At 34.8% G+C, this 27469-nt stretch overlaps 3 protein-coding genes across 6 annotated transcripts; 1 reads left to right on the top strand and 2 right to left on the bottom strand.

Moving 5' to 3' along the window:
• The first annotated feature begins 9986 nt into the window (after positions 1 to 9986).
• LOC132101485 (arpin-like) lies at positions 9987 to 12606 on the top strand. Its single transcript, XM_059506494.1, has 6 exons — positions 9987 to 10140; positions 10896 to 10971; positions 11389 to 11521; positions 11741 to 11947; positions 12040 to 12203; positions 12443 to 12606. Exons 1-6 carry the CDS (start codon positions 10049 to 10051, stop codon positions 12449 to 12451), a joined length of 681 nt encoding a protein of 226 aa, XP_059362477.1. The 5' UTR covers positions 9987 to 10048; the 3' UTR covers positions 12452 to 12606.
• Positions 12607 to 13055: 449 nt separating this feature from the next.
• Positions 13056 to 21738, bottom strand: LOC132101484 (aminopeptidase N-like). Its single transcript, XM_059506493.1, has 20 exons — positions 20756 to 21738; positions 20016 to 20155; positions 19632 to 19771; positions 19405 to 19525; positions 18760 to 18914; positions 17707 to 17814; positions 17444 to 17587; positions 17244 to 17309; positions 16899 to 16964; positions 16692 to 16825; positions 16447 to 16529; positions 16189 to 16325; positions 15416 to 15471; positions 15182 to 15329; positions 15007 to 15095; positions 14823 to 14927; positions 14558 to 14731; positions 14331 to 14471; positions 13925 to 14006; positions 13056 to 13797 (listed from the first exon to the last, which is right to left on the bottom strand). The coding sequence occupies exons 1-20, from the start codon at positions 21373 to 21375 to the stop codon at positions 13648 to 13650; spliced, it is 2859 nt and encodes a 952-aa protein (XP_059362476.1). The 5' UTR covers positions 21376 to 21738; the 3' UTR covers positions 13056 to 13647.
• Positions 21739 to 22469: 731 nt separating this feature from the next.
• On the bottom strand, positions 22470 to 27025 carry LOC132101483 (uncharacterized). Of its 4 annotated transcripts, none has more exons than XM_059506490.1 (2): positions 26830 to 27025; positions 22470 to 24951 (listed from the first exon to the last, which is right to left on the bottom strand). In XM_059506490.1, the coding sequence occupies exon 2, from the start codon at positions 24875 to 24877 to the stop codon at positions 23753 to 23755; it is 1125 nt and encodes a 374-aa protein (XP_059362473.1). In that variant the 5' UTR covers positions 24878 to 24951; positions 26830 to 27025; the 3' UTR covers positions 22470 to 23752. The 4 variants fall into 4 exon arrangements, with proteins under 4 accessions (XP_059362473.1, XP_059362475.1, XP_059362472.1 ...); XM_059506492.1 differs by having other exon boundaries at positions 22470 to 24945; XM_059506489.1 differs by lacking the exon at positions 26830 to 27025 and adding an exon at positions 25506 to 26207.
• Positions 27026 to 27469: the final 444 nt, after the last annotated feature.

Raw genomic sequence — 27469 nt, 5'->3', positions numbered from 1 at the left:
GAGTAAGCAGCTCCCGAGCGTGGTTTTTTGGTTGTCCGCACCTTGAAAAAAATCACGACTTGTTTGACATAAATAGCTTGTGAGCCTAGTGTGTGATTCTCAAGTGTCCACGGACTCCTCCACGACTCTTCTGACGCTCTCCTCTCAGTAGAATCACCGCCGTAAACAAGACTCGGCTTCTCTCACAGAGAAACACGCCAGGCATCAGAGAATGCCAAAACATGGAATGGAACACTGGACCAACTGTGTTGGCGCCAGCACACCATTTCATCTCAAACGTCAAGGTGACAGGAACTTTTTTTGTTGTTGTTTTAACGAAGGTATATTCCTTACTGATAATGACTACAGCCATGAACTCAAGAAGTTTATATGCATTCATTATACATTTAAATGTATTTTATTAGGCTATATTTTTTATAAATAGCATATAATATCTATATAGTATAGCCTATATAGTAGAAAATAGTATTATAGTTGAATAATAATTTAATTTTCTTCTCATAATTGTTTCAGAATTGTTTTAAACATTTTACAGCTGCTTTGAAACAATCTATATTGTATGAAATGTTATATAAATATGTGACTTGAATTAGCTTATGTTTATATTTTTATCATATTTTTTTATATGTGGTATTAAAGCAAGAAATGCTGTTTCTCCAAAAAATAGTCTACTAAAGCGACAAAATATCTGACTGTTCAAAAAAAATTAATTAAATGTGTTAAGTATTGTGAAATTTAAAATACATGCAAGTAAGTAGGGAATAGGCCTACAAACTTTATTTGGGGAACTGAAATAATTGAGATAGAAGAAACTAAACATGAAATAAGAAAAGGGTACATTAATATTGGGTGGGTTAGCTGCACAGGACGTGTTAACCGTAGCCTACCATGTTAATAATTTCCTAGAAAACGGATTGAATATTTTTAAATCCAAGTGCACTGGCCCTTTACGATGCAATCCGACTTTCATAAACGCTAACAATTGAACATAGTGTGAGTAAAGTGAATATAATGTGTATGTTCTTCAGATAAGATAATTATAGCGATTTTTAGTACGTTACTCACTCGTATTCCAATTTAATTAACGCTGGATGTCGTCGTGTGGCACGTGGAGCTGGTAAATGGAATGAACTGATGGAGCTATTGAAACTAATGCATGGATTTTTATAATCTTCATATTTATTCCATTTTTATCGACAAAGATAACGATTTGTAATCAATTCTCTATGTTCAAAATATTACCCAGCTCCACAAATTAGAAGTGAAATTATAAGCTCCACATATTTTGCCAATGACATAGTCTTGTCAGCCAGAAGTAAAATCCGATGTAGAGTTTCATTCAATTGAGATGGAACGGCTTTACAATTATAATCCATTCATTAGTTCTTGATGATGCAGAAAAATCATTGTTCAACATTATTGCCCGAGAATAGCATTTTTTTCTGTGCCTACGGCTCCTATAAGTCTATAATGCTGAAATATATACATTTAAATTGTTCGGTATATTTCTATTCCGCTGATTTGAGTAAACTTAAAATGGCCTGCAAATTGTGAATTCAGTACCCTATACATTAAAATTAATTACATTTAGGTATGATTGTCTGTAACTAAATATAGGCCTTTATTTGTTTAAATCTATTTTTGAGTGGAATTTGATTGTTTGCATCAAATTGCATCACTATTTTAGATTATATGAAATGTGGATCCAAAAATATAGTTTCTTACTCAAAAAGCATTCAAAGTTATCTAAACAGCAACTCAGTTCTTTCTAGCCTTGGAAATCGCCTTGACCTTGTGTCTTCTGATCTGCAGCTTTGTGTTTGGCGCCTCCATATGTCAAAATGCAGCATTTATCATGTCTCATGTCCCATTGGGCAATGAACAGATCCTTAGTATGTTCACACTGATGGTTTCAATTTCAGATCATTTGTAGAACAAATCTTCAGCACTAAAGAGAAAAGGATCTGTTCTCACTGCAAATTCAATGTTAAGTTATTTGACACAGATTTTTTTAATTTACAGATATTGTTGAAAGATCCACTAATTAACTGTTTTTGTTTAGCCGGGTCAGAGGTAATCTAGCACTATCCTTGTGTTTAAGCTTTGTTGTGAGCATAAAATGTATTTTGTTTTTAAAAAAAGATGAATAATTATAAAAAACAGGAATGTGGGAAAGATCTTATTCCTCTGTTATGTTAAAAGGTCTTCGAATGCTAAATGGACTTTTACAAGTTGTTTGAACTGAAATGTGTGTTGGCAATGTGTGTACACAACCACCCTTTAATGATACAAATTGAAAATTTTTTTAATATATAAATTTGTTTTTAATCTACTAAAATCTACCCCTTTCTCAAGTCTTTGTGGCGTCAACACAGACAGGCCCCTCCCACAATTGTTTGATTGACAGTAGTGTTTCAGCACAGACATGAGTGGCATCTTATCTTAGACCCGCCCTGAGTGAGCTTTCATCAGTCGGCCATTGTTTCAAAGCTGGAGCAAGTGTAGACAAGAATGGCTCGTAGGCAACTGAGGTGTTTTTTTTTTGTTGGATGTAATAATGAAAATAGCAGTCGTCATTTACTCCCGACGTCTGAGACGCTGAAGACACAGTGGATTACATTTGTTTCTGAAGGGAATGCGACCCGATCTCCCTAAATGTGTCTATATTCACGCAAATCATTTGTGGTCCAACTTCACCAACAGAAAATGTATGAATCTTTAATGAATCTTTGCAAATCGCCTTTCCCAATAATGTGCTTATTAGCACGTTTCATGATGAATGCAGCAAAAGTAAACAGTCTCTCTGGGAGTGGCTAGCAAGAGAGGGGCGGGGTCAGCAGAGCTCATTAACATTTAAAGGAAAATGGTACAAAATGGCTTGCTTTGAAAAGAGCGGTCTTTGACACTACCTTTGAGAAATTTTAACCAAACTATGTTACAGACTTTTCAATAAGACCCTACAGAATCACATCAGCTTGGGCAAAGTGGGCATCCGATGACCCCTTTAACAGGTCTATTTCCACAATATATGTCCTTTAAGCCCCTGTAAAGCTACAGTCAGAAAAAGAAAAACTCCCTTGATACTGTGTTTGTGTCTATATGAGTCCGTCCTCATGCAGTTCCACCCGGACTACCTTTCCTTTAGATACATTTCTGCCTGGCAGTCAAGTGGAAATAAGCATGTTTACCACTGACAACAGTGATGACACACTGTTTCTCAATTTATCTAAGCCCAGACAGGATGAGGAATTTGGAGGAGAGGGCGACAATTATGTTCAGTTGAACAGCTATAGTCAGAAAAAGAAAAGATTCCTGAAAAACAAACTTAAAATAACATTGGGGGGGGGGGGCAACATTTTTTTTTTCTTTTCATCACAGAGCAGCTTGATTTGATCACAATTATTATTGTTATCAACCCCAAAAGCAAAAGCCAAAATTTAATTGCAGATGAGCACTGACCATCAAGAATTCACTTCCTCCTCTTTTGTAAATAATAGTTGAGACATTCCTTATGTCTGGGCTGTTTAGGTAAACATTTTAACTGGGGAAAATGTCCAAGAAAATGTGTTTGCTGCAATACTTCCTGAATATTGAAAACAAATCTCTCTCTCGCTCTCATACAATACATCATTTTGACCCAGTAAACAGTATTTCTGTGAGAAAAAAGATAAAGCTGAGTCATTTGGAAAGAGTTCATTTTAAGTGCAGCAAGCAGACAACATGCAGTTCAGCTCATCTTTCGGAAGGCATGAACCTTGATTCATCAGTTGGATTGTTGTGTTGCCACTAAAAAGCTTAGCTGGAATTATCTATTAGCAGTTCCTCCTGAGCTTCAGATTACCAATCACGTATACGCACAAGGTGTTTCAGTACACATCCACCATATAGTGACTTGAGGTTTTTTCCTTGAATATTTTCTATAAAAGCTACTGTTCCTTTTAAATGATAGTTTTATTGCTTGGATTACATGTGTTTTACATACACAACTTTATAAATGAAATAAATAAAATTGTATTAAAATTAATTAATTAAATTAAACTCAATGTATGGATATTTATTTATTAACATTTTTAAGATTTTAAAAGCATTTTTTTTACTAAATGCAAAGCTTGTGGTACAAAAACTTCAAGACATTTTGAGTGGCCATTAGTTGACCATACATGACTGTTTAATCTAGATGATCAGTTTCATCTTTCATGGGCTACAAAGTTGGCCAAGGTTCGGTATAGCCAAGGCTAATGTCATAATCCTCTTGTAAAGTCTGATCATGTGACACGGATTGAAGACACCTGAGGAATCCTGCATGGGTTACACAAACAGGCTGATGACAAAGCATGGGAGAAAAACAGGTATGAAACTCATTGAGATATGCAAAGCTGGATCCTGTTTTACATCTTAAACAGAAACCACATAGGTGCTTTGCATTTAAAATCTTTTGGCCAATTTACTTTGCTGCAGTATTTGCTCTGATGCCAAATATCCTTGGTGGTTCAACAGCCGAGTGACAGTCAATCCCTTTTGAGGATCAACTTTCATCTGTACAAAAGCTAATTTAACAATCTAAGCTAGCCTTTCCTAGTGAAAGGAATTTCAGAAATGTCTGCAGTTTCTCAGTGGGAAGGTGGTGGTCTAAGGGTAATGGAGATGAAGGGAGATGGGAATAAAACGGATGCAGAATGCATTTTCCATAGCAGGAGAGATTCAGAGTGTTCTATTTTACCGCAAGAATTATTTTACTAAGGAACTCGGTGCAAATAATAGTGCATTTGTGTCACAGGAAACCATAAGGCTCTCATCAAAGAATGAGAAAATTATATAGATAATATATAGTCATATCGGTTGATAATATGGTCATGGTCAAATTCAGTACTACTGGAGAATGATTATAATTATTTAGCAAATTTTTGCTCTCAGACATTTTTTATTTTTTTGTCTTATTTGTTGTTAAACACCTTTTTGGACAAAAAGAATGTGGCTCAAAACATGTTTGTTCAAAAAAGCCTTCAATGTGTTTTAGTTTTTCTCCCCATGTGTCTCACATTTGTATAATGTTGTTGCCATCTTGTGGACAGTGTAAATACTGGACAGTCACTGTTTGGAAATGGTCTTGTTTGTTTTTAACCTTAAGTGCTTCATTTACTTGCAGAGAGACAGAGGTGACAGAGAAAAGGCACAGCTGTTATTATTAATAATCATCCCAGAGGAGCCCTTTAAAGATAAATTTAACAAATATTTAAATATATTTAATATACAATGAATACAGTTTTGACTAACATGATTCTTTATGAGTCTGACTGTAACAGTATAACCATAAACTTAATACACTGACACGGAAATAAGAATGTGTAGTTTACTTTTTACCTTTTTTTTTTTTAAATGTAACACTTGAAACAATTATTTTTATGTATTGGGAAATGTTGTCTTAATATATTTTGTATTTTATTTGTGTGTGTGAGGGTGTGCGTGTGTAGATTAAACCAAGTGTTGAAGGTGACACTTATTATAATGAAGAAGGGTAGGAATGCTATAATAAGCTAAGGCTTCAGCCTACAACTTTTTGGGTTAAAGTGTATAGTTATCTATATTTATTTATTATTATTTTTAAATGTGAGGACTGAAATAAAGCCTGATGATGATGCTGGTGAAATATTATGACACATATGCAAGTAGCACATATGCCAGGCTAAAATGCAACATTGGATTTTATACATTAATGTAATAGGAGGTGTCCGCTCAGTCTGTGTAGACTTTACACGAAGACCTGAAGACATCTGGAATGTTCAAATATGTATGAATCAATTTCTCTTCTTCATGCTTCATAGTCACTGGATGGCGCACGTTTGTTGAGAAAGATTCAAAGGTCAAACAACTATCTAAATGGAATCCAAGTCTAAACTAGAGAGTAGTTTAAAAGGTAGCTAAATGCAGGCTTTCTAAGAGCATTCCCAAAATTGATTATCAGCACTCACATAAGCGTAGTTCTGCAACAATCAATAAAGTGCTACTACTAATTAAGTCATTTAGCATTGCTGAAAAGTGTGTATCATGAAATTAAAGGTCCATGTTATTAACTGCGTAAACATATCAAATGTGGTCTTTCAAGTGAAGCTCTATCCAGTCAGTGGTTCTATCTGTGCAGCATTATGGTGAGTTGAGCACAGGATATGACGAATCGCTGTCCCTTGTCAAGTCAGATGTTGCTGTCCCTATCACCCTTCCACATGGAGAGAAAGTCAGACCATACACATTTGCATTCAATTTCTAAAATTATTTGCCTGTCTAACCAGCATAACCAAAAATGCTGTGTGAGTAGGCAACTCACTAATTTGAAATAGAAATTATTAAATTCCTCATTTCAGTTCCTCAAAGTGTGATAGTGTAAGAAAGTTACTCGACTTGCATTTCTGAAAGATGGTGATTTATCACCACATCACGCCTGAGGGGCCATTTAAACGACAACGTTTTCAGCCAAAAACGAGAAACTTCTTATGCGTTTTGACTGACTTTGTTCGTTTACTCGACAGTGGTGTTTTGGTGACTGAAAACGCAGATTTTTGAAAACCGGTTTCAAAGTGCAAGTTTTTGAAAATGCCACAGTTATCGTTACTGTGTAAACACCCAATATCATAATCTTTTTAAAAACGGTGAAATCATGCGCATGCGAAGTACATGTTAGGTACTGTATGTAGACATGCACAGTACGTGTTGATTTTAAAGGCAAGTGCGAACAAACATAAAAAACAATGGCAGAGTATATGGTACTGTTGTTGCTGCTTAAGAGTTTGCTAACGTTTCTTCAGCGTCAACTACTGGCCTGGCATACGTAATACAACGTTTTTGGCCGTTTTCGCGGATAGGTTCAAACGCTTTGAAAAAGTTGTGAAAATGTGAAACCTTTTCCGTTTTTTACTACAACATCGTTGCGTTAATGTAGCCTCAGATTGACAGATATGTAAAAATAACAGGAATTTTCTGACTTTTGAGCAATTAGTTAATGTTTTGTAAACATAGACATGTTAATTATAATTCAAATGCATTTTGTTTTATTGACCACAATATTATTGCTATTTGTCTGAGAGAGACCACTCCACCTATTCATGAATGAATACTAGGTCAGTCAAAACAAAGGGTAATCCTATGGCTTTAGATTGTCATAAAAACATGGGGGTGGGCCAATAATTTTTTTCAGCCACTTTGATTGTTCGGCCAAATCTGAGCACCAGATATCATAGGCAAACTTCTACAAACTTTTGACAACTGCATTTCCTTAATCTCCTAAATGATTGTTCTATGTGCGTGCAGAATACACAAATCAATATTGAACTGATATTGAACTGATAAGAGGGTTACATTGGCTCTTATCTGTGATTATTTATGTAATAGAAACCTGACACCCAAAGCTTACATAACTTTTTGAAATAATTGTTTAAAGTTTGTAAAAAGTATCTTGAGATCCACAAAGACGAAAGAGAACATCTCTATGAAGTGGAAGCTCCAGGTGGATGGGCTCAGAGATGCAATGTGTGGTAAAATACCTGGCTGAGGGACTTGCCAAAACATTGTAAGAAACTGTGTTGATGTAAAACAGCAGATATGACATTGGTGGGGTTCTATATTGAAACACTTATTTCACGTGAGAAAGAGCTCTGATTCTAGACATTTATTGGGTTTGTGTTTTATTGGTGCTATATCGAGACTTCGTGGCTGTTGCTCAGAACAGTTTATCTCTGAGGTGGGACTTTTTACAGGTGGAAACTCAGAGCAGAGTCCACAATGCTCATATAGTCACGAAAGATGTGAAGTTGATTTGGAGGAAGAGGTATGATGTTATCTTGCGTTTATTTAAGCTTATCTAGAGACTGGCTGTTACCAAGTGTTACTAAGTGTGTCTCAGCTGTCATTGGAGGATATTATACATATATTATTCGTATTCTTACTCATTTCTACATGGGATCATGCGACAATGTGAATCATCAGGTTTTAAATGTCACAAAGCAATGTGTCATTTCTATGAAAGAGAAAAAAATCTTATTCTGGTGTTTTCCAAATAGATATGGATTAGACTCATAGTAAGTTGATATATAATTAATTATCCCCCCCCTTAAAATTTTTCAACAGTATCATAAATCTGTAATAACAAATAACAGATTTTTTTAATATTAGCCATCACTCATATTTGCGCAAATAACATGAAGATACACATCTGGATGAAAGATGTGGGGGGGGGGGACTCATTTTAAACTCTTATTTTACAAGTGTTTATACCTATATATATATATATATATATATATATATATATATATATATATATATATATATATATACAGACACACACTCTCAGTAGGTAACAAGCAAGGTATACCACATTTCCCTCCATTGTTAAATTGTTTATTTTTCTTTTTTATTATTAAAAAAAATCAGATGAAAATATTCAGTCACCTTCAGGAGAACGTTAACAAAAAAAAAGAAGTAAGAAAAAGAGGAGAAATAAAACAATAAGGGGGTATGTAGCTTACAATAAAAGGAAAAATATAACAATAAAAATAAAAGAGCAATGAAGGAAAGCTATCTAAACTAAATCAAGAAATTTAGTCCATAGAATTAAATTTTTCATTTGGTGCCAAAAACCTGACACATTATTTATTGCTAGTCGAGCAAAATGATGTGAGCAGTGAATCAACTTCAGTCAGAAAATATAAAAAGCGTAGGAATTAAACCCATACATTTTTGTTTATGGATGGAAAAATTTGCCAAACAAAATATAAAAGTAGAAATTGTATTTAGATTTGTTGGCAGAGTCAGAGTAATAACAAATAGTATCTTTCAAGCTAAAAGACTGTGCAAAGGGTTTTATTATTATTATTATTAATATTATTATTATTATTATTATTATTATTATTATGCAATAGAAGAACAAAAAACACAATTACAAAGACAAAGTATGAACAAAAGACAATGAGGGTTACAAACAATACTTTTTTTTTATACAAAAGTTTGTATATAAATATTTTTTAACAAAATGGAAAAATCAATCCAGAAGATTTTACAGTAAGTACAGTCCCAAAACAAGTGATTAATTGTTTCTTCATACTAATGGCAAAAGGAACAATTGGGTGAAATACTATTGTAAAATTTTGCAAGTTTATAATTTATTGGATAGCAAATACGGATAATTTTAATAGAGACTTCAACAACTTTATTAGATAAGAGAAATTTTATGTCGAAGAAGCCAAAACCCATTCTATGTCACTAAATATGTTATTCCAAAAACTCACACAAGCAGGTAAAGAAATCTGAGATCTATTATTACATTGAAGTAATGTCTTTGTTTGACATGGTATTGAGAAGACTTTGGTCAACAAATAAGTTAGTTTTGTCAAAAAGAGGAGAGTCTTACAAACCTTTAGGGTCAGACTTTACTAAAGGTATAATACAATCAGGAATTGCAACAAACACAATTTCATATTCTCTTGAGGGGACTGGAAAAGATCATTATGGCATAAATTGTTCATAAGTAAAAAGAACACCACGATCATCTAAAAGTTGACTGATTAAAAGTATATTATTATAAAACCAATTGTAAAAAAAAAAAAGATTTATTTTTATACCTAACATTTTTATTATTCCAAATAAAGTAGCTATGTGGAGAAAAATTATAATTATATATAACTGACCAACTTATTAAGGCCTGTTTATGGAAAAAAAAAGATAAAGATAAAGGTATTTTAGAAATGTCAAAGTTGCAGCGCAATAAAAAATGTAAACCCCCAGCAGGATTAAATATATGATTTGGAATAAAATTCCAACAGGATGTGGGGTTGTTTAAATTTTATCCATTTAACTTTAAATTAATTATTGAGAGTAGAAAAATCCACTAACTCAAACCCCCCGATAGCCCGATCAGCTAACATAACAGTTAGCTTTTAAAAGAGTTTTAAAATTCCAAACAAAGTCGACTTGAGCAAAGGGGTTCCATGGATTGAGATTTCCTGATGACGTAACCAGGAAGTAGCAGCAGATTCGACGAAATCCAAATCATCGACAGAAAATGAGTCGCATTTATGACAACAACGCTTTATTAAACAAACCTGTCCATAATGAGAAATTCTCCTCCACATGGGATCCATTAGTTCACCAGAGGTAATACTTTAAAGTGTATGCATGGTTCGACATCGATGCACAGCACAGCCTGGTTTACTTCTCCATAGTTTCCCTTTCAAATATTCCAAATGCTTTAGTTAGTTAAGTTATAGCTAATACTGCAAGAACACAATAAATTAAGTAAATATGTGATCTGTTTCACAGAATATTTCGACAGCAGCGGTGGTTAATAACAAGTTACATTTACCATAGATTTATAATAGTGACAGAGAATTGTCCTGTCGGAAATTATGGCTGCCATGGTACTTTTTTGTATTATTTTGTTCTAGTCTGTCGCATTGTATTTTATTTATTTATTTATTTATTTATTTTATTGCAAAAAGGGTACAAATCACATGTGATTAGCCATAATATACATAACATACAAAAAACACAGAGGTAAACAGAAAATCAAATAAAATAGCCAGGGGAAGCTTACAAGTCATTACAAAGTGAAGGAGGACCATATGTTGATAGTTTTAACAGCCTTTTTGTTGTTTGAGCCAGAAATCAGATTAATATAATGTTCAACTTCATGGATAAAAAGTACAAAACAAGGTTTTTTAGAGCTGAATTTACATTTATGAATGTGAAATTTTGCCAAAAATAGACTATTAATAAATTTAAAATGAAGTACGTTTTTTCTTTACTTTCACTTTCATAAAAACAAAAAGTAACATCCTTCCACAATAAGGCAAAGTCTTTATAAATATGGTCAATGATATTGTATTTTATTTAGAATTTTCACTTTCCAGTGGTCATGGTGTCATTTTAGAGGGGGCGGTTTTGGATACGTCACGCCACGTCATAACAGATATGAACAACAGAAAGGTTAGAGAACTTCCTCAATTAAGAACTCAAGTTGTTAACAACTGTTATCAATATTAATAATTATAATAGTAATAAATATTTGTTGAGCAGCAAATCTGCATATAGAATAGAAACTGTAGACTGGAGTAATGGCTGCTGAGAATTCAGCTTTGCCATCACAGGAATAAATATATATATTTTTTTATGTAGTACAGTAGAAAACTGTTTTTTATTAATGTTTTAATACATTTTATTAATGTTCAGTATATATTCTTACTGTATTTTGATCAGCATAAGAGATAAAAAATCTACCAACCCCCAAACTTTTGAAAGGTTGAGGATATTACTTTATTTTCATAAAAAGACAAATATTTTTATTAGTAATGTTTTCCATGACACTTAGTGATTCAACAACAATTGCTTTCGTGTTAATTTCAGGAGCGCTACAATGTTTTGTACATCAAACCAAGCAGAATCCATCTGAGAAAATATGATTCGAAAGGAAATGAGATTGAACCTAACTTCAGTGATACCAGGAAGGTCAACACAGGATATCTGATGTCATCCTTCAGTGAGTAAACAGTTGGTTTAGATATGGCAAGTTTTTTACTGTGCCTTTTAATGGCAACCTGTTCTAACAGCATTCATTTATACCATGCAATAAAACAAACCTGATTAAACTCTTGTAAGTAAATATATGATTTTATAAATGCTGATTTACCAAAAATATCTTGATGGATTGAAGCAGACTATTATATGTATGTTGTTTTGGTTTGTATCAACCTTGCAGAAGTGGAGGCTAAGGGTGAAACAGATTGTCTAAATGAGCGCCAACTGAGTGACATCGTGAATAAGGATCAGCTGGTTAAAGTAACAGCAAAATATTGTCCTAGTCAGGCCTTTGCATTCTGGATCTCAGAAGCAGAGATGGACAGAACAGAGCTTGAGTCAGGCCAAGAAATCCGTCTTAAAACGAAAGGAGACGGGCCCTTTATTTGTAAGTACTATGATGAAAAATCTTATATACAGTACATACTGTGGAAATCGAGGTGGCTACATGTGCTGTTCTGTCTGGTTTTGTCTGTCTAGTTTCCTTTGCCAAACTGGACGGTGGTACAGTGACGAAATGCAACTTTGCAGGAGATGAGAATGCTGGAGCATCGTGGACCGAGAAAATAATGGCTAACAAAGCAGATCAGGAAAATGCAGGGAAGAGTGGCGGTCAGGGCGAGGGAGCAGACGATGAAGAATGGGTAAGATTCTCTACTCAGTTGATGGAGATTTGTGTTTGTTCTGAACACATAGAGAATTGGTTTAGGAAATGGGTTTATCATGAACTGATGTGTAATCTTTTTTACCATTTTCTATTATTCTATCATCAAGAGGTTTAAGACGAAGTGAAACTAATGCAATCATCCAGTACTGGATTTGTTGGAGTTTCATTGTGCAAACCTGAAACATCTGTTTTATGTTTTGTGGAATCTTGTTTCAGGATGACTGAAAGACACCACTGAGCTTCAAGGATTGCATCACAAGTGCCTTATCCGTCCTCCAAATGTATATATAGGGCTTCACCACGAAACAAGACCTAACTGTTAGTATTCATATGTTATTACAGGAAAGTATGATAAATAAACAGGAAAAGTGCCATTGGAATTAAGACATTTATGTATTATAATGCACTTAAGTATTTCATGTGTGTATTAAAGATATATCCTTAAGATCGTTAAGCACTGTAAATTGATTGTACTATATCATATTTAGAGATGCAGCAATATTAAAATTATGGCTGAGGACCAGTTAATGGCATTATTTGAAAAGAATAAAAACTACTCAAATTAATTGTATTAAATGCTACAATTAAATTTAGGCATCGTAACATTATGTACAATATAAAAGTGTATATTTCTTTCCTAAAGATTACGTAAATGACAATTTAAATGGCAGCAAAGGTTATCTAAACGTAAAACATGTACTGTTAAATATCTAATATAGACAATAAATATCCAGTAAATTTGATATATTGTGCATCCCTTATCATAACATCAAAGATGTATTGGAGTATGAAAACAAAAAAGTTACAATGAAAACAAAAACAGTTGTGTAAAAGATTGCACTTTATTTAAAGATTTACATGTTTGACTCCAATAAAAATATTAAGTCTCACAAAAACACACATAACCTTTTTATCATTCGGTTCTCAATCAGTCATTCACAGAGATGAAAATACTAGCTTTTATATTTTTTGTATGTATTTTAATTAAATTCAACTATACAAATAATAAAAAAGACATATTGTGCTTTTTCCTAATGTGCTTAGATGTGATTTCTTCACTGTAAACAATACTTAGTCAGTAATATCAACTAAATTATAGTAAAGACAATAAATTAAGCTGTCCTAAACATTCGTTCTAGGCCTTTTCTCTAATATACACAATAGATTTGGCATTAACTACTCAACAAAGCATAGGGGATCTGTTATGTAGCCATTTTAAAATTGCACACTCTTTGTTCTTCCCTTCTAAAGCTTGAATTATTCTCCAGTGAAAGTGGTCTTTTGTTCAAACCAATCTCAGAACCACAGGAGGGGGTTGCTTGCATTTCCATTCGCTGCAGAATGCCTTTACAACAGTTTTTGATTGTATTGGCTCCTCTGACTATACTCTGATTGTGCAGGCCTACAAAAGCTAAAAGATCCTAAAGCTCTCCGACGAACCAGTCCTTAACAATCTGCTTATTTTCTTTCACCCACATAATATTGGCCTCTGTCCTCTCAATGGCCTGCTCCAAAGCTCGAGCTGCAATTCCCTGTTTTTTCTCCTCCTGCTCCCTCTGAAGCTGCTTCAGCTGTGGAGAGACAATTTGAAATATGTTTGTGTAAGATCAATGGTAGAAACACAATTACAGATTGAGACATTGTCAGCTATTACATTTCTACAATAACTAGAAGAATGAAAGAGTAAAAAAAGAGCACCTCTTCAAGTTCGACGTCCGTGGAGAACCTTTTTGTAACAGCATCTAACAGACTGCCTAAAGAAACGACTCCCGCTCCATACCTGCCCATAGGAGATGATCGTTAGACATATGTCCATATATTTATGGTCTCCAAGCAACTGTGTGATAAAACCTTTAAGACAATTAGGACTATCTATCATTTATTTATAGCTGAAGGCAGCCTTTGGACCCTGAATTGCTCTTGGTCTTCGATTCTTTTATTTAACTTTGATGTAACAACTTCCTGATTGCTGTAGTAATTCCCGCCTGAGTTTACAAGATTTACATTCCCTAATCCATCATTGGCTGAAGTCAATTCGAAAACAACATTTGCCTCTCTAGTTTCCATTCACTGAATTTAAATCAATGTAAAAATCATAACTTACTCTTGGGTGATGTAGGACCAGTGCCCACGGATGAAATCCCAAGCCAGAGGCTGGCCGGCGACGTTTTTGGCAATGTAGTTTATGGTAGAGACCATATCCATCTTTCTTATCTTTGAAGGTTCAAGAGTGTACTGGAGATATCTGTGGTATTACAAAAGCAAATAGTGAGTATGAAGCAAACCAAATGGGTCGTTGAGATGATATAAAGCTTATATCTCTGCACTGACCTGTTTAGCAGCCAGATTTCTTTGGTGCATGATAAGGCGTATCTTAGTTTGTCTTTCTCGGCAGCGACCGTGGCTTTTTGGTATTCTTCCCAAGCAAATTCCCAATCATCCTCATCACCATTAGCTATTACACTGCAGTAGATCTCTTTCTTCAAATTCGGATGCATTCTAAATCTAAAAAGATAATTCAAGTCAATATAATTTACGTATACTGTAGAACTGTAATTGACAGTATTTTAATTAAAACTTAAAACGCGCAACTCACTCATTGCTCTCATTTTTATTATTTTCGAATAGACTTCTAGCCATTTTTGTGCAAATAGCAAGGCCATTGCTGCAGGCTACTGAAATAGCATTTACCTGGTTATACCTGAAGGGGAAACAAAATAAATAATGATTGCTAGATGTCCAACAAAATATATATAAAGCAAGACAAAAATGCTTTTTACTGGTCAGTGTGTTTCTCAGGAACCATTCCGTTTATTGTGTACTCCTCAAAGTGTTCATATAGTCGTGTGATTAGTTTCCGTAGGTATTTCTAGACATAGAATTGTACAGTTAATGCTGAGTAACACAGTTTTCACTGTTATGCACATATTCAGGAAACTGTGTCCTTATGCTCACCGTTATTGGACCGTAGACCTCAGAGCGATCAAACATGAGGACTAAATGATCCAGGTTTTTCAGTGCTGACTCCCATGGAATATATTCAGTTTCATTTACTAGGTACTTGGTTAGGTTTAGTGCAATAGATATGTTGAGGCGATGAGCCCTATAGAGAATTAATCGGTTAATATACAGCAACAATTCACAGTGAGCCAAATAATAATTTACAACATTGTTCAACTGAAACATTACCTTGCTATATTAAAAGCGTCATCAATAAGTTGCCCTCGGTTGATGATTGGAATGATCTAAAGACACATTAATAAGATTTGAACAGTTTTAAGCCACTTTTGATCATATCAGTATTAATGACAAAGTCTATTTTATGTAAGTACGTGAACACAGGTGGCCATGGTGGTCCCACGCCAAATAACAACCGACAGTGCAATGTTTCCAATTTTTTGGCCACTTGGTATTCATTGGTATTGATATCTGCTTGTTATTTCAAAACTAGAAAGTATTTGAATGTGTCAGCGGTCTTCAAAACCCTACTCTGAGCAAGTCGGGCTCATTTAAAAGCCAGTTTAAGTTATTTAAAGGATTAGTTCACCCAAAGTCATTAAGTAGTTACACTACTTAAATCCTTCATTTATCTTCGAAACACAAATTAAGATATTTTTGTTAAATCCAAAGGTTTATGACCCTGCATAGACAGCAACACGTTCAACAACTGACACGTTCAAGACCCAGAAAGGACAGTAAGAACATTGTTAAAATAGTCCATGTGACATCAGTAAAGAAAACTAAAAATACTGAACTTATTCAACAATTTGAACACATGTCGAAGACTGACGATGAAGAGACAAAATTGTTGAAAAAAGTTATTTTAGTTTTCTTTGCTGATGTCACATTGATTATTTTTACGATGTCTAGAAGCAGACCGTGTGTTGGCCAAGCGTTTACGTCTGCGATCACGTTCAATATTTAATTTGAAGGGATACTAATATTTCTCTAAAGATACTTACATGATGATTTCTTTCAAGTTGGATACGAAGGTTATTCCAGTTTTCTTCATCGTAGTTAACGCGGAAATAGCCAGTGCAGTCGATGTTTGCAAGAAGCCACTCATCTCTGTCTTGAAGTTGGAAGGATGGCAATTTGACTGTAAGGAGGGATCCAAGAGCAGCACGGTTAATCACAACTAACAGCAACCGCAGATTCATGCCTGCTATTTTGCCAGGTTTAATTTGTATTATTTGAAATTATGCTTATTTTTTCCTTACCTGGACCTTTTACTTTCAGTGTTACGGGTTTCTTTTCAGAATCTCTGTCCGTCATGTGTCTGATATGAACTTGCCATGCAATACTGTTAGGAAGAAAATAATGTTTGAATGAATCAATAAAAATTAGCTTGGCTAAGGAAACCCACTTATAGCTTTTTTTTTTATTGTAGTTGAATCCAGTACCATGTGAAATAATTCAATAATATGATACTATTGTAAACAGCAATTTGGTTCTTGAAACTCACTCATGACCCTGTGTTTGCTTTAGTAAAAAGTGTTCTTGAGTAGTCTCCCCTGTCTGGGTAATAATGGTGATTACTGGATATCCCACTTGCTCAATCCATGTGCTCATGAAGCCTTCCACATCTTCTTTTGTCTCCTGATCATTGTGGGAAATATTTGTCACTATCTTAGCATATCATTTCAACATAGAATATAGGTCCTTAATTTACCTTTTGCAAGCATTCCAAAAGATCCTTGTACACAGTGTTCTGGTACTCGAACTTGGCAAGATAATTCTAAAATACAAACAGTTAGTAATTAGGCAGTCAGTCCAGACCTTAAAATCTTCCAAAATAATTACATAAAAATATTCTAATACATAATATATATATATATATTTTTTTTTTCTTTTTTTTTTAAAATATGGTTGTTTATTAATATGGTTTTATAGTCTATATAAAATATGTATATATGATAAATTGAGCTGGGGTTCAAATAAGCTGTTTCAACATTATATATATTTAAAAAATAATAAGTATTGTATTTTATATACATTTCTCCCCATTTCGGCTTACCTTGATTCCTTTCATAAATGCTTCTTCGGTCATGAATTTGGCCAGCATTCTCAAAACAGCAGCACCCTAAAAAATGTACAAAGCTTTAAAGTGCCTTTTAATCCTAAAGGACTGTTTTATAAATGATAATATTGTGTAATATTGTATTGTAACATTTTTGTAAATTAAGTTATCAACACCATAAGTGTACTGATGCCAACCTTGCTGTAGGTGATGGAATCAAAAAGTTCTGTGATCTCAGAGAAAGTTTGAATATCATTTTCCTGAGAGCTGAGAGGATGGGAAGAGTTTAAGGAATCCACTTGAAAGGCAGTCTGGGTTTCTCTGAGAACAATTAGATCTCTCTTAAAACACAAAAGAATCATATCATCAGAGGAGGTTGGAGGATGCAAGTAGAAGTCAAATTAAGAATTCACCAGGGTGTATTGTTAAAATCATTATTCTAAAATAAACCAAAACATACAAAGTTCCAGCCAACAGCTTCCACTCCAATGTAAGACATGTATCTCGCTAATCCTCCATTCAGCCATAAGTCATTCCACCAGCGCATGGTAACAAGGTTTCCAAACCACTGAAATTAAACACAGGTATGAAACGTAAAGATGATTTTGTTAAAGATTTATGGGTTCTTAACAGCTAGTGGATGACCTATGTAAAACTGTTCTGTAGATTTACAGCAAAGAAAATGCAATAATAACAATGCAATGCAAATAATAAAATACAATTAACTAAATAATCATGCTACAGGATAGCTGAATAATCAGGCTAATCAAAATTAAAAGTTTCTTACTGTTTTATTATTTACACGGCCAGTTAAAATGTCATGTTATTTATTGGGGATTTTAGTTGGAGCTATGGTCATTTATTTATTTATTTTTGTTCACACTTCAGCATGAAATGTAATTTGTCAAACTGTGTCAATTTATGAATGCTATAGTATCTTTATTGCATTTGTTGTTTTTGGAAGCCTCCTATAAACCGTTCCCAATTTTGGACATCAGGCATAGAGATTTATTTACGGATAATATTTACATACGTATAATATACGGAATGATACAGATAACAAAAAAACAGAATTGACGATATCTGTTGGGATTCAATATGGGCCAATGTTAAACTTGTTCCTAATCAACAATTAATTTACTACAAAATGGTTCATAGGATGTATCTCACTCCTAGAAAACAATATTTAATGAAGCTTTCTTCATCTTCCAATTGTAATTTCTGCTCGGGAAACTCTATAGACATCTGTTTTGGGATTGCCCTGAAGTTAATTATTTCTGGAAACAAGTATCTAAAACTCTGAAGGACATACTGGAAGTCAATATTCCACATGCTGTCCTAAACCTTTGTTTTTAACTGATTACTCATCTTTCAGACAATGTACATCATATTTTTTTAAGGTTTCAATTACTGTACATCTAGGCTAACAATGACATTCACTGAAATATCTCACTTGTGTAAACTTTAGTCAGTAATGAATGATACATTATCATGAATATATGATTATGTTTACCTGATGTGCTAATCCATGAGCAATCAGGGTGGCCACCCGTTCTTGATCAAAGGTCGATGCTGTAGATTTATCATACAGCAGACCTGACTCCGGATATGAAATTAAACCCCAGTTTTCCGTTGCTCTAACACTGATGTCTGGTAAAGCGATCTGGTCTGTAATAAAACAAACTCTGCATGTAATCTTGTGAAGCTTGAGCTTGTATGCTCTATTTTTAGCTTGTGCATGTTTAATTTAGGACAGTTCACACAAAAATGAAAATTCTGTCATATAGTCAACAAGTATTGTTTCAAACCTGAATTACTTTCATTTGTGAAACACACACACACACACAAAATATATTTTTGAAGAATGAATTTGTCCATAAAATTAAAATCAGAGGGCTCCAAAACAACTTTGGATTCCATTTGACTTACAGTATGTGGATACAAAAATACTAAGACTTTTTTTATTTTTATTTATTCATTACCCTGAAAAATTAAGCCGTACAGGCTTGGAACAATAGGAAGATGAATAAATGTAAATATTTTACTGACCTATAATTTTAATACGTTAAACTCCATCCACTTGTATTAATGCATGATTTAAAATAATCCACATTGAAATAGTGTGTGGTTATTATTATTATTTTTTTCATTGACTCACCTATTTTTTTTAGTGGGTATTTTGATCCAAATGTAATCTGATAGTGATCCAGAATCTTCGCTGTAACTTCAAGTGCGTAATCAGCACGGTCAGCAGAAAAAGCTTCTCTCCGAGCATGTATCTTGAAAATACATAATCATTATTTGTTAAATGTTAAAAAATAAATAAATAAATAAATAAATAAGCAGGCAATCAAGTGCCTTCTATTAAAAAATAAAGAAACATACATGTATGTTTGTCACGGAAGACCTCATTTTAGATTCAAATTCAGATACAGTGAGGGCCAATGAATAAGTTGACATGATGGGGGTCTCTTCAAATGTAGTCTCAACCCATTCTTCTCCATCTATTTCTGTCTTTTTTGCATCTAATGATAAAACAAAAATTAGAAGTTAGTTTTTTTTTTAGTTTCCGTTCATTGCAGATAAGTAACAGTCTTTTCTAAATTTTTCAGGTTTTGAATCCGTTGCTGTTTTCTGCTCTGGTATTTATTGTTATCTCTATTAGAGACAGGATGACCTAGATATCTATATGAAATCATCTTTCGTTGTTATCAGAACAGTGAGATTTTGACATGATCGAGTCTAATGATAACTAGTAAGGATCCTAACCTCCTTTTTCATTGGACAGGGCAATAGTGTCAGGTCTGTGGATCACATTAATTTGAAACACAGCCTTCAGCGCTGGCTCATCAAAGCACGGAAACACTTTCCTGGCATTTGTGGGTTGCAGCAGACTGGTGGCGAGGCATCTGTTTGTGGAGACATTTTTATGCAAAACATAAGTAAATAAAAATGAACAACAGGAATTCAGTTTAATTGTTCTGGATTCATGTTATTTGTCATAAAATAACTGTGCGATATCCAGATGTAAAAACAACAGCGAAGTTAGGATTTGATAGTTTTAGAGAAGAAATGAGCAACAATCTCAGGAGGAATGTCTCACGAGACATTTTATGCAAAACGGTAAACAAAAATGAACAATAGTGACCGAATTCAAATGTTCTCGGTCTGTTTTTTGTCATAAAATGTGATATCCATTTGTAAAAACAACAACGAAGTGATGAATCGAGCAACAAAAATCTCTGAAGACTTGTTACAAAAAAACCTGGACAAGAGATCCATGGTGAATATGATAAAGAAAACTTTAGACATGCAATACATGCAAATATATGAAGCGTTTCTTAGGTTGATATGATTAAACATGCACATTTTGGGTGTTGTTAACTGAACTGAACAACACATATTGAAAAGCAACATTAGAAAGAGTAAAATATAAATGAAAAAAAAAAAACATTAAAATATACTATAGTTAATAATGATGTTTATCCTAATATTAGATAAGTCTTTACCTCTCTTTATACTCATCTTCCTCCTTCTCCTCTTCCTTGGCTTTTACATTCTCTGTGTACCGGCTCACATAAAACCCTTCCAAGCCGTCAAAAAGTTCCCCTTCGAATTTGGTGAAAATATCATAGTAGGTCCCATTTCCCAACATTATGTCCTCGAGTTGGATCTCAAAGAAATTACTTTCATTCTGATGAATTTTATATCGATTCACTGTTAATTTCTCGTCTGAATCCGATTTTGTCACTTCTACGGTCGTCACATTTAGGTCCTGAGCATGAAGAAAGATGGTCTTGGAGCGTGTCATACACTTTACTCTAACAGTTGACTCTCCCGTGAAAGCAAAGGATTGGTTTGTATAGTTATTCGTTATCGCTGAGTAAAGGTACGGTTGAATGACGACTTTGTAGCTCTCAGGAATCACACTGTCAGGAAGTCTGAGATTCGATGGAGGATCTGTTGGGATAACTGTAGGTCTAATTGGAGGTGGTGGACTCACCGGAGGGAATTTATCTATTTGAATTTTGTACACCACAGCCATCATCACTAAACCACAAACAGAAGAAACTGTGAGGATCCCAACGCCGACAGCCAAGATCTTGGACATGCCCATTGCTTTGGCCATTTCTGATCCTTCTGAGAAACCTCCAAGAATGAACTGAGCTTGGCAAACCTGCTCTCTGTTATGTACTGATAAAGGCGTCAAGTACCTATACCACGCCTAGAAGATACCACGCATTTCAAAATTACACATTAACCAGCATGGATGAGAGGGAAACAAACAGATATGATGGCATTACACAAGTACTGTGTCCCGTCACACTTTGCCCCGCATCTGGAACCAGTTTTAATATCTTATAAAGTAGTTCATGGTCAGAAAAAAAAAAAACACAAAAGAGAGCATTTATGCTGTGAAAAGAGATGGATCGGATGTAAAAGTAATTTTTTCTTAATCAACGGACCCAATTAGAGTAATCCCAAGCTGATATTCTTGAGTCCTGAGACCTTCAGACCTCGATGATGAGACATCCAGCTGTTTGGGACCTTCTTGCTGCCCGGAAACTTTTCCAGGATCCTCTGATGACACTAATATATATATATATATATTAGTGTCATCAGAGGATCCTGGAATGGATTTATATATATATATATATAAATCCATTGGTTTCTGAGACCTTTTTTCTTCTGTGTCAGTATGTATTTGAGTGAAACTTGTAGTGTTTTCTTTAGAGATTAATATTAATATTTAACATCTCCCTACTTTCCTCTAACTTATTTTTAGAAAAGTACTGTTTGGTTTTATTAAAATTGTACAAATGTCCTGAGGAATCTACTTTTTATAGACCGATAAGATAGATAAAAATAAAAGATAAAATAATTTCCTAACACTTAAATGTACTCATTGGCAAATCTCAAACCAAATCTCTTAGCAATTTATAATAAAAATATATAGACTATTAAAACTTTCACCCTTTTAATTCTGAAAATAAAAAGACTTCTGTCCTTTAAAATCTACATGATGTTGGAAAGAAAACCATTTTGGTTTAAATAAAATCAGCCTATTTGAAACAGACTGAAGTTGACTAGTAATAATTCAGATTTATCTTACAAATGGCATTTATATGTTAATACTGATGGGAAGGAAATGAAATTGACGAGTGAAGGTTTGAATAAAAAAAACTACATTTTTAAAAACAAACCAAACGGCACACATATTGATCAAGTAAAATCATATAAATTTATTATAGCCATTTCAATTCCAGTCTGTACACAGAATTTATTGATCACTGCACCACTGCAGACTGCTGCTTTTAGGGGTGGCAAGAAAGAAACAACTGAAAAGCTAGAAAAGGGTGCCATCCTGTGGACGAGCATGAGAGATTGCATTCAAATCATATTTTCATCCTTCGGGTTGTTTACTAGGAAATCCAGCTGCAAAAACCTGTGTGTACGTGAAACAAATTAAGTGATTGATCAATTGGTTTGAGGCTAAAAGAAATATTTTCATTTCATAAAATCAAAGAAAAAAAAAACTTGTCACAATTGTCATCAAAGGCACATTATGTCTTTAAGGTATAGGTTAATGCTTAGCATGAATGCTGCTGAGCATCTGATCTCAGTGAATCTATGCTTATTCATTGGTCAGCTGATACCTCAAAATGCCAGGAATGTCTTAGCAGTTCAAGTTGTACTCTCATTACTTCTTTAGAAACTCAATCTTAATAACTGTCCTTTTAATTATATTATGCAAGACATTTGACCCAAACATGGATGAACATGAAGACGCAACACAATACATATTTTCACACATGTAAAAATACTTAAAATACCCAATCCTAGGCTTGATAAAAAAAAAAAGAAAATCCATCTATTGAAATTCCAGTTTATGAAAAAAAGATTCAAATTAAATTGCCATCTGAATTGTCTCAAATATAGATTATCAGGGGATGTTATAACTTTTGGTCACGGATAGCTGTAAATACTGAAATAAAATCTAGTTCAAGACAAAAATACACACAAAATAAAGGCAAAAAAACACTTTGTTTTTTGAGGACTCCAACTGAAACACATAAGAACTGAAATGCTTTAAGGAATTAAAGTTCTTGTCAAAATGATCCACACTCCATTGCAGCAATCCGCTTTATCCTCCTTTTTGCACAATAGAACAATTTTCCTGAATTCACCTAAGCTCCTAAAAAATGCACACACTTCAGCCTGGAACATAAACTTTCATAGCAACACAAGCCAAAACTCTTTTTAAACATAATTGTATAGTTAAGAATCTGGACCTATATTGAACTTACTCCAATTATTTGCTAGCAAGGGATGGCTGACATATAATTAAATTACAGTTTTAAATATTTTTTATTATAGAGGATCAGCAGAAGTGTGTTATCCAATTATATTTTGGTCCTTCTAATTTTCCTACATCATTTTCTTCAGGATGTGGCCGTGCCCCTTTAGGCCGTTATGTGTGGCCTGGTATTGTTTAAGTCTTGAATTCACCAGAGCCAACTGTCTAAATGCTGAAGACAATAGCAAGACTGCTGGAGGATAGACGTCAGCTCTCGGTAACTTTGCTCTTTCCAGTTGGGAAGGAGTCTTTCATTGTTAAGGGCCTGAAGTTTGGGCGTCCCTTCACGTAAGACCTGATACAAGCAGGGCCATCGGCTCTGTATCTGTAGTCGAGTCCGGCGGTCCAGAGTAATGCCCCGATTTATCTTTTTTGCCCGCAGCTCTCGCAGTGCTGGGAGGTTGAGGCAGGAGAAGACCAGACCTCGACTGGGTGACACATCTAGGAACTCGAGCGAAAGGGATTCAAGGGTGTATGAGATGCCTAGATTTCGCAGTGGAACAAGAACATGGAGCGTGAGGGATTTTAGATTAGGCAGGGATTTCGTCAGCGTCTGTAAAGTGTTCGGACTGACCCCTTTGAATACCCAAAAGTACTTCAATTCTAAGATACGGAGTTGTTGAAACTGAGTGATAAGTGCAACTGATGTTTCGGACCAGTCAAAGTGCAGGCGCATTTTGGCAATCCTGGGACAGCTGTGGACGAGTCTGGCCAGGAGAACCTGAAAGTTATTAATCTGGTCCATCTTGGTAATATTGTCTTGATGGGAACTAGAACTGGTGTGGACACGAAGGTCAAGAGGTTCAAGCAGCGTAAATGTCCAGTTCAAGTCTAAATGACTAAGATCCCGGCAATGCACGTTCTCTAGAAGGTGCGACAGGAGCTCTCCCCATTTATTGCACTGGTCTCCTAGATCAAAACTGGCCTTCAGAGTGAGCAAACTAGCCCCACGGGATATAAGATGATGGGTGTAATGGTGAACCCAAGCCTTCCAGCGCTCAAACTCTCTGTTGGAAACGAGCAGACCCTCCTGGCCAAGATGAAAAACCCCACGGCGGGAATAGTCTGCAACCCTCCAGAGCTTCCAAGAGCGCACTAAGCAGCTCCAGCTCGCACACACAAGGGCAGAGTTGCATTTGTCTACCTCACTGAGGAATGAGAGCACATGGAGCTGACATTCCACCGGCAGGGAGTTGAAAGGGAAGTAATCTTCATCAGCTTTAACCCTTCTCCTTGTATTAACAGGAACAAGTGCTCTCTTCCCTTGAGGCATATTGTCAGTGCTTGATTAAATCCTTAAGATCATCCTTTTGTCTTGCTCTCTCAATGAGTGACGTTTCACTGCACCTTGCAGAAAACACAATGTCATTTATTATGTGCATCTCAACAGTAAACATTGTCTGCAAGTTCTTCATTGCACTCCGACCGAATCAGATAACTCAAGAACCGCTGTAATTGAGTCAATTCAATTCATGAAGGAAATCTCTGTAAACTGGATTAAGTATTTTATTAAAAACATTGTTTCAATACAAAATGTTTCTACAGTGCAACAAGACAGAGCTTCCCAAAAGTAAATGTATAAAACAAAATCAGTATTAAAGCATTTTTATGTGTTCAATTTATATTTAAAAGATCCTTTCTGAATAATTAATTTAACTTCGGCACCTCTGTGACTGATTCAATTCGATTCGAGAAAGAAATCGTTCACACAGGGTTTGTGAACTGAATTAATAATTTCCCCCAAAATTAAACGTCATTTTAATGTGTAACAGGACAAAGCATCTTACTTATAAAACTTATTCAGTAATAAAACATTTTTACGTCTAAGTTCATCACTGTGCAATGCATACTTTTCTAACTTACATTAGTAAACCATATGGAAACACTTTTTGATAACTTACCTTTAACATGTTAGCATATTTCTGGGATGTCAAGTTAATATTATAGGCAAGCACACTGTAACACTCTGCTCAGAGAGACTGGTGGAAGAAATAAGTCTTGTATTTTTTTTTTCAAATCCAAAATATACAAACTTGCAAAACCAGTAAATTTAGTAGCGCGTCGTTAGCTTGTCATAGCGGCCTGATATCTTTTAGCGATAGCTGTGAAATGTCTTCTGTTCTAAAGTTCGCCCGGTGAAATATTTTAACTCAAACAACCGTGATGGTCTGACTGATCTCTTAATTCAAAAAAGCTTTTTAAATGAGAGCGAATAAGTCAGTACTTTGGAGTAAACTAAGCGGCTAATCCCTGTGAGAGGCTGTTGTTGTTCTCGGCGAATGACATCATCAATGTGCGTGCTACAGCCTCGAGTGTTTTGGGCTGATCCGGGAACAGCTCTTTGGATGTAGTCCTGCTGCTAGTTTAAACAGGATTCGTTTAAAAGGACTGATCCGAGGACAGGGTCGACATGCTTTTCGATTTCTGCTGTCAGTAGTTCCGCATCTAGCGGTATCGTTTTGTCACATTTCCCCATTACTACTTTTGTATTAAACGAATATTTCACGCTGATCGATGTTATTGAGGAAAATCGTTTCTAAAACGTATTTTTCGGCGTGAATTTAGGTAACGTAGGTAATTTAAGTCTAGACTCTAGTCATCTGCACAGACTGGTGATGGGAAGTCCGAATCATTTCAGCGAATCGGTTCTTTCGAACAATTGAATTCAATGAACTGGTTTAAAACGCCGTTTCAATTCAATTAAAATTAATTTTAATTGTGCTAATTGTGGCTATACTTTCTCTGTTATGCCCATATACGGTTATATTCCAGTATGTATGTATAACAAATGCAGTATCATATAGCTATATAGCTAGTATCTTTTAAAATGTATACTTTTCTTTTTTTTTTACACAATTATCTGACACCAGTTTTTTTTGTTTTTATTAAAAGATCATCCTTTTGAATATTCAATATTTTACCTGTAACTTTAAAATGATTTGTTTATTACATGCAAACTTTTGCTTTTAAAGGGTACATAACATACACAGTTTACCTAATCTCATGTTAATCTTGAGTACCTACAGAGTAGTACTGCATCCTTCATATATCCAAAAAGTGTTTAGTTTTATCATATTTATAAAAGAAAAATACAACTTTCCGATTCTTTCCGGAAAAAGCCGAGCTCCTGGCGTGCCATGGGCGGAGCTATAATATTGATGTACATATATTCACTTATGTGCCGATTTCCAACAAAATACAGAAATCTGATGCAGTTGTACTCACATGAATGGGGTCTTTTATCACAGGAACAGCTCCATGTTTTAATAGCAAACGATGTGCAAAGCCAGCGTCGACTTGGGCCTTGTTTATAAAACATTCGTCACTCAAATGACCAGAACACAAAAACGCACTCGATACACTCCGTTGCTGCCCCAGAAAAACAAACTGCATCCACTGTTCGTGTAACGCTGGGTTCTTGGGGAAGCTGAACAAGGTAAACTTTTCCTCACATCCAAAAATGCACTTATTTGGAGGCATTGTCGAACAAATCCTATGAAGCACTACCGACGATTTTGATGCGCGTCGATGTGCGCGGTCTCGCCATAGACAGTAAAAGAAGGGTCTCGCTCTCTTCTGGTCAATGTGCGCGGGCACGCTTTTCCAGGAGAAATGCTCAAATAAGGACTTCCGTTATCGTCTACGTCATTAGATCCACGATCGAAAAAATCCAGCCGAAATTTGTACCAACCCTGAAGTAAAATTTTCGGCACAGAAATTCACAGTCATTCTTATAAATATATATATTTTTAAACTTTGGCCATGTTTAGCATGAGAATCCAGCTCTTTAACACTGTGAACAACTCCGAATACATGAAACACCATTGTACCCCCCCCCCCCCTTAAACAATGTACAGGAGCTGTC

Source organism: Carassius carassius, chromosome 23, assembly GCF_963082965.1.
Source record: "Carassius carassius chromosome 23, fCarCar2.1, whole genome shotgun sequence".
NCBI lineage: Eukaryota > Metazoa > Chordata > Actinopteri > Cypriniformes > Cyprinidae > Carassius > Carassius carassius.
This window is presented reverse-complemented; position numbering and strand designations above follow the sequence as displayed.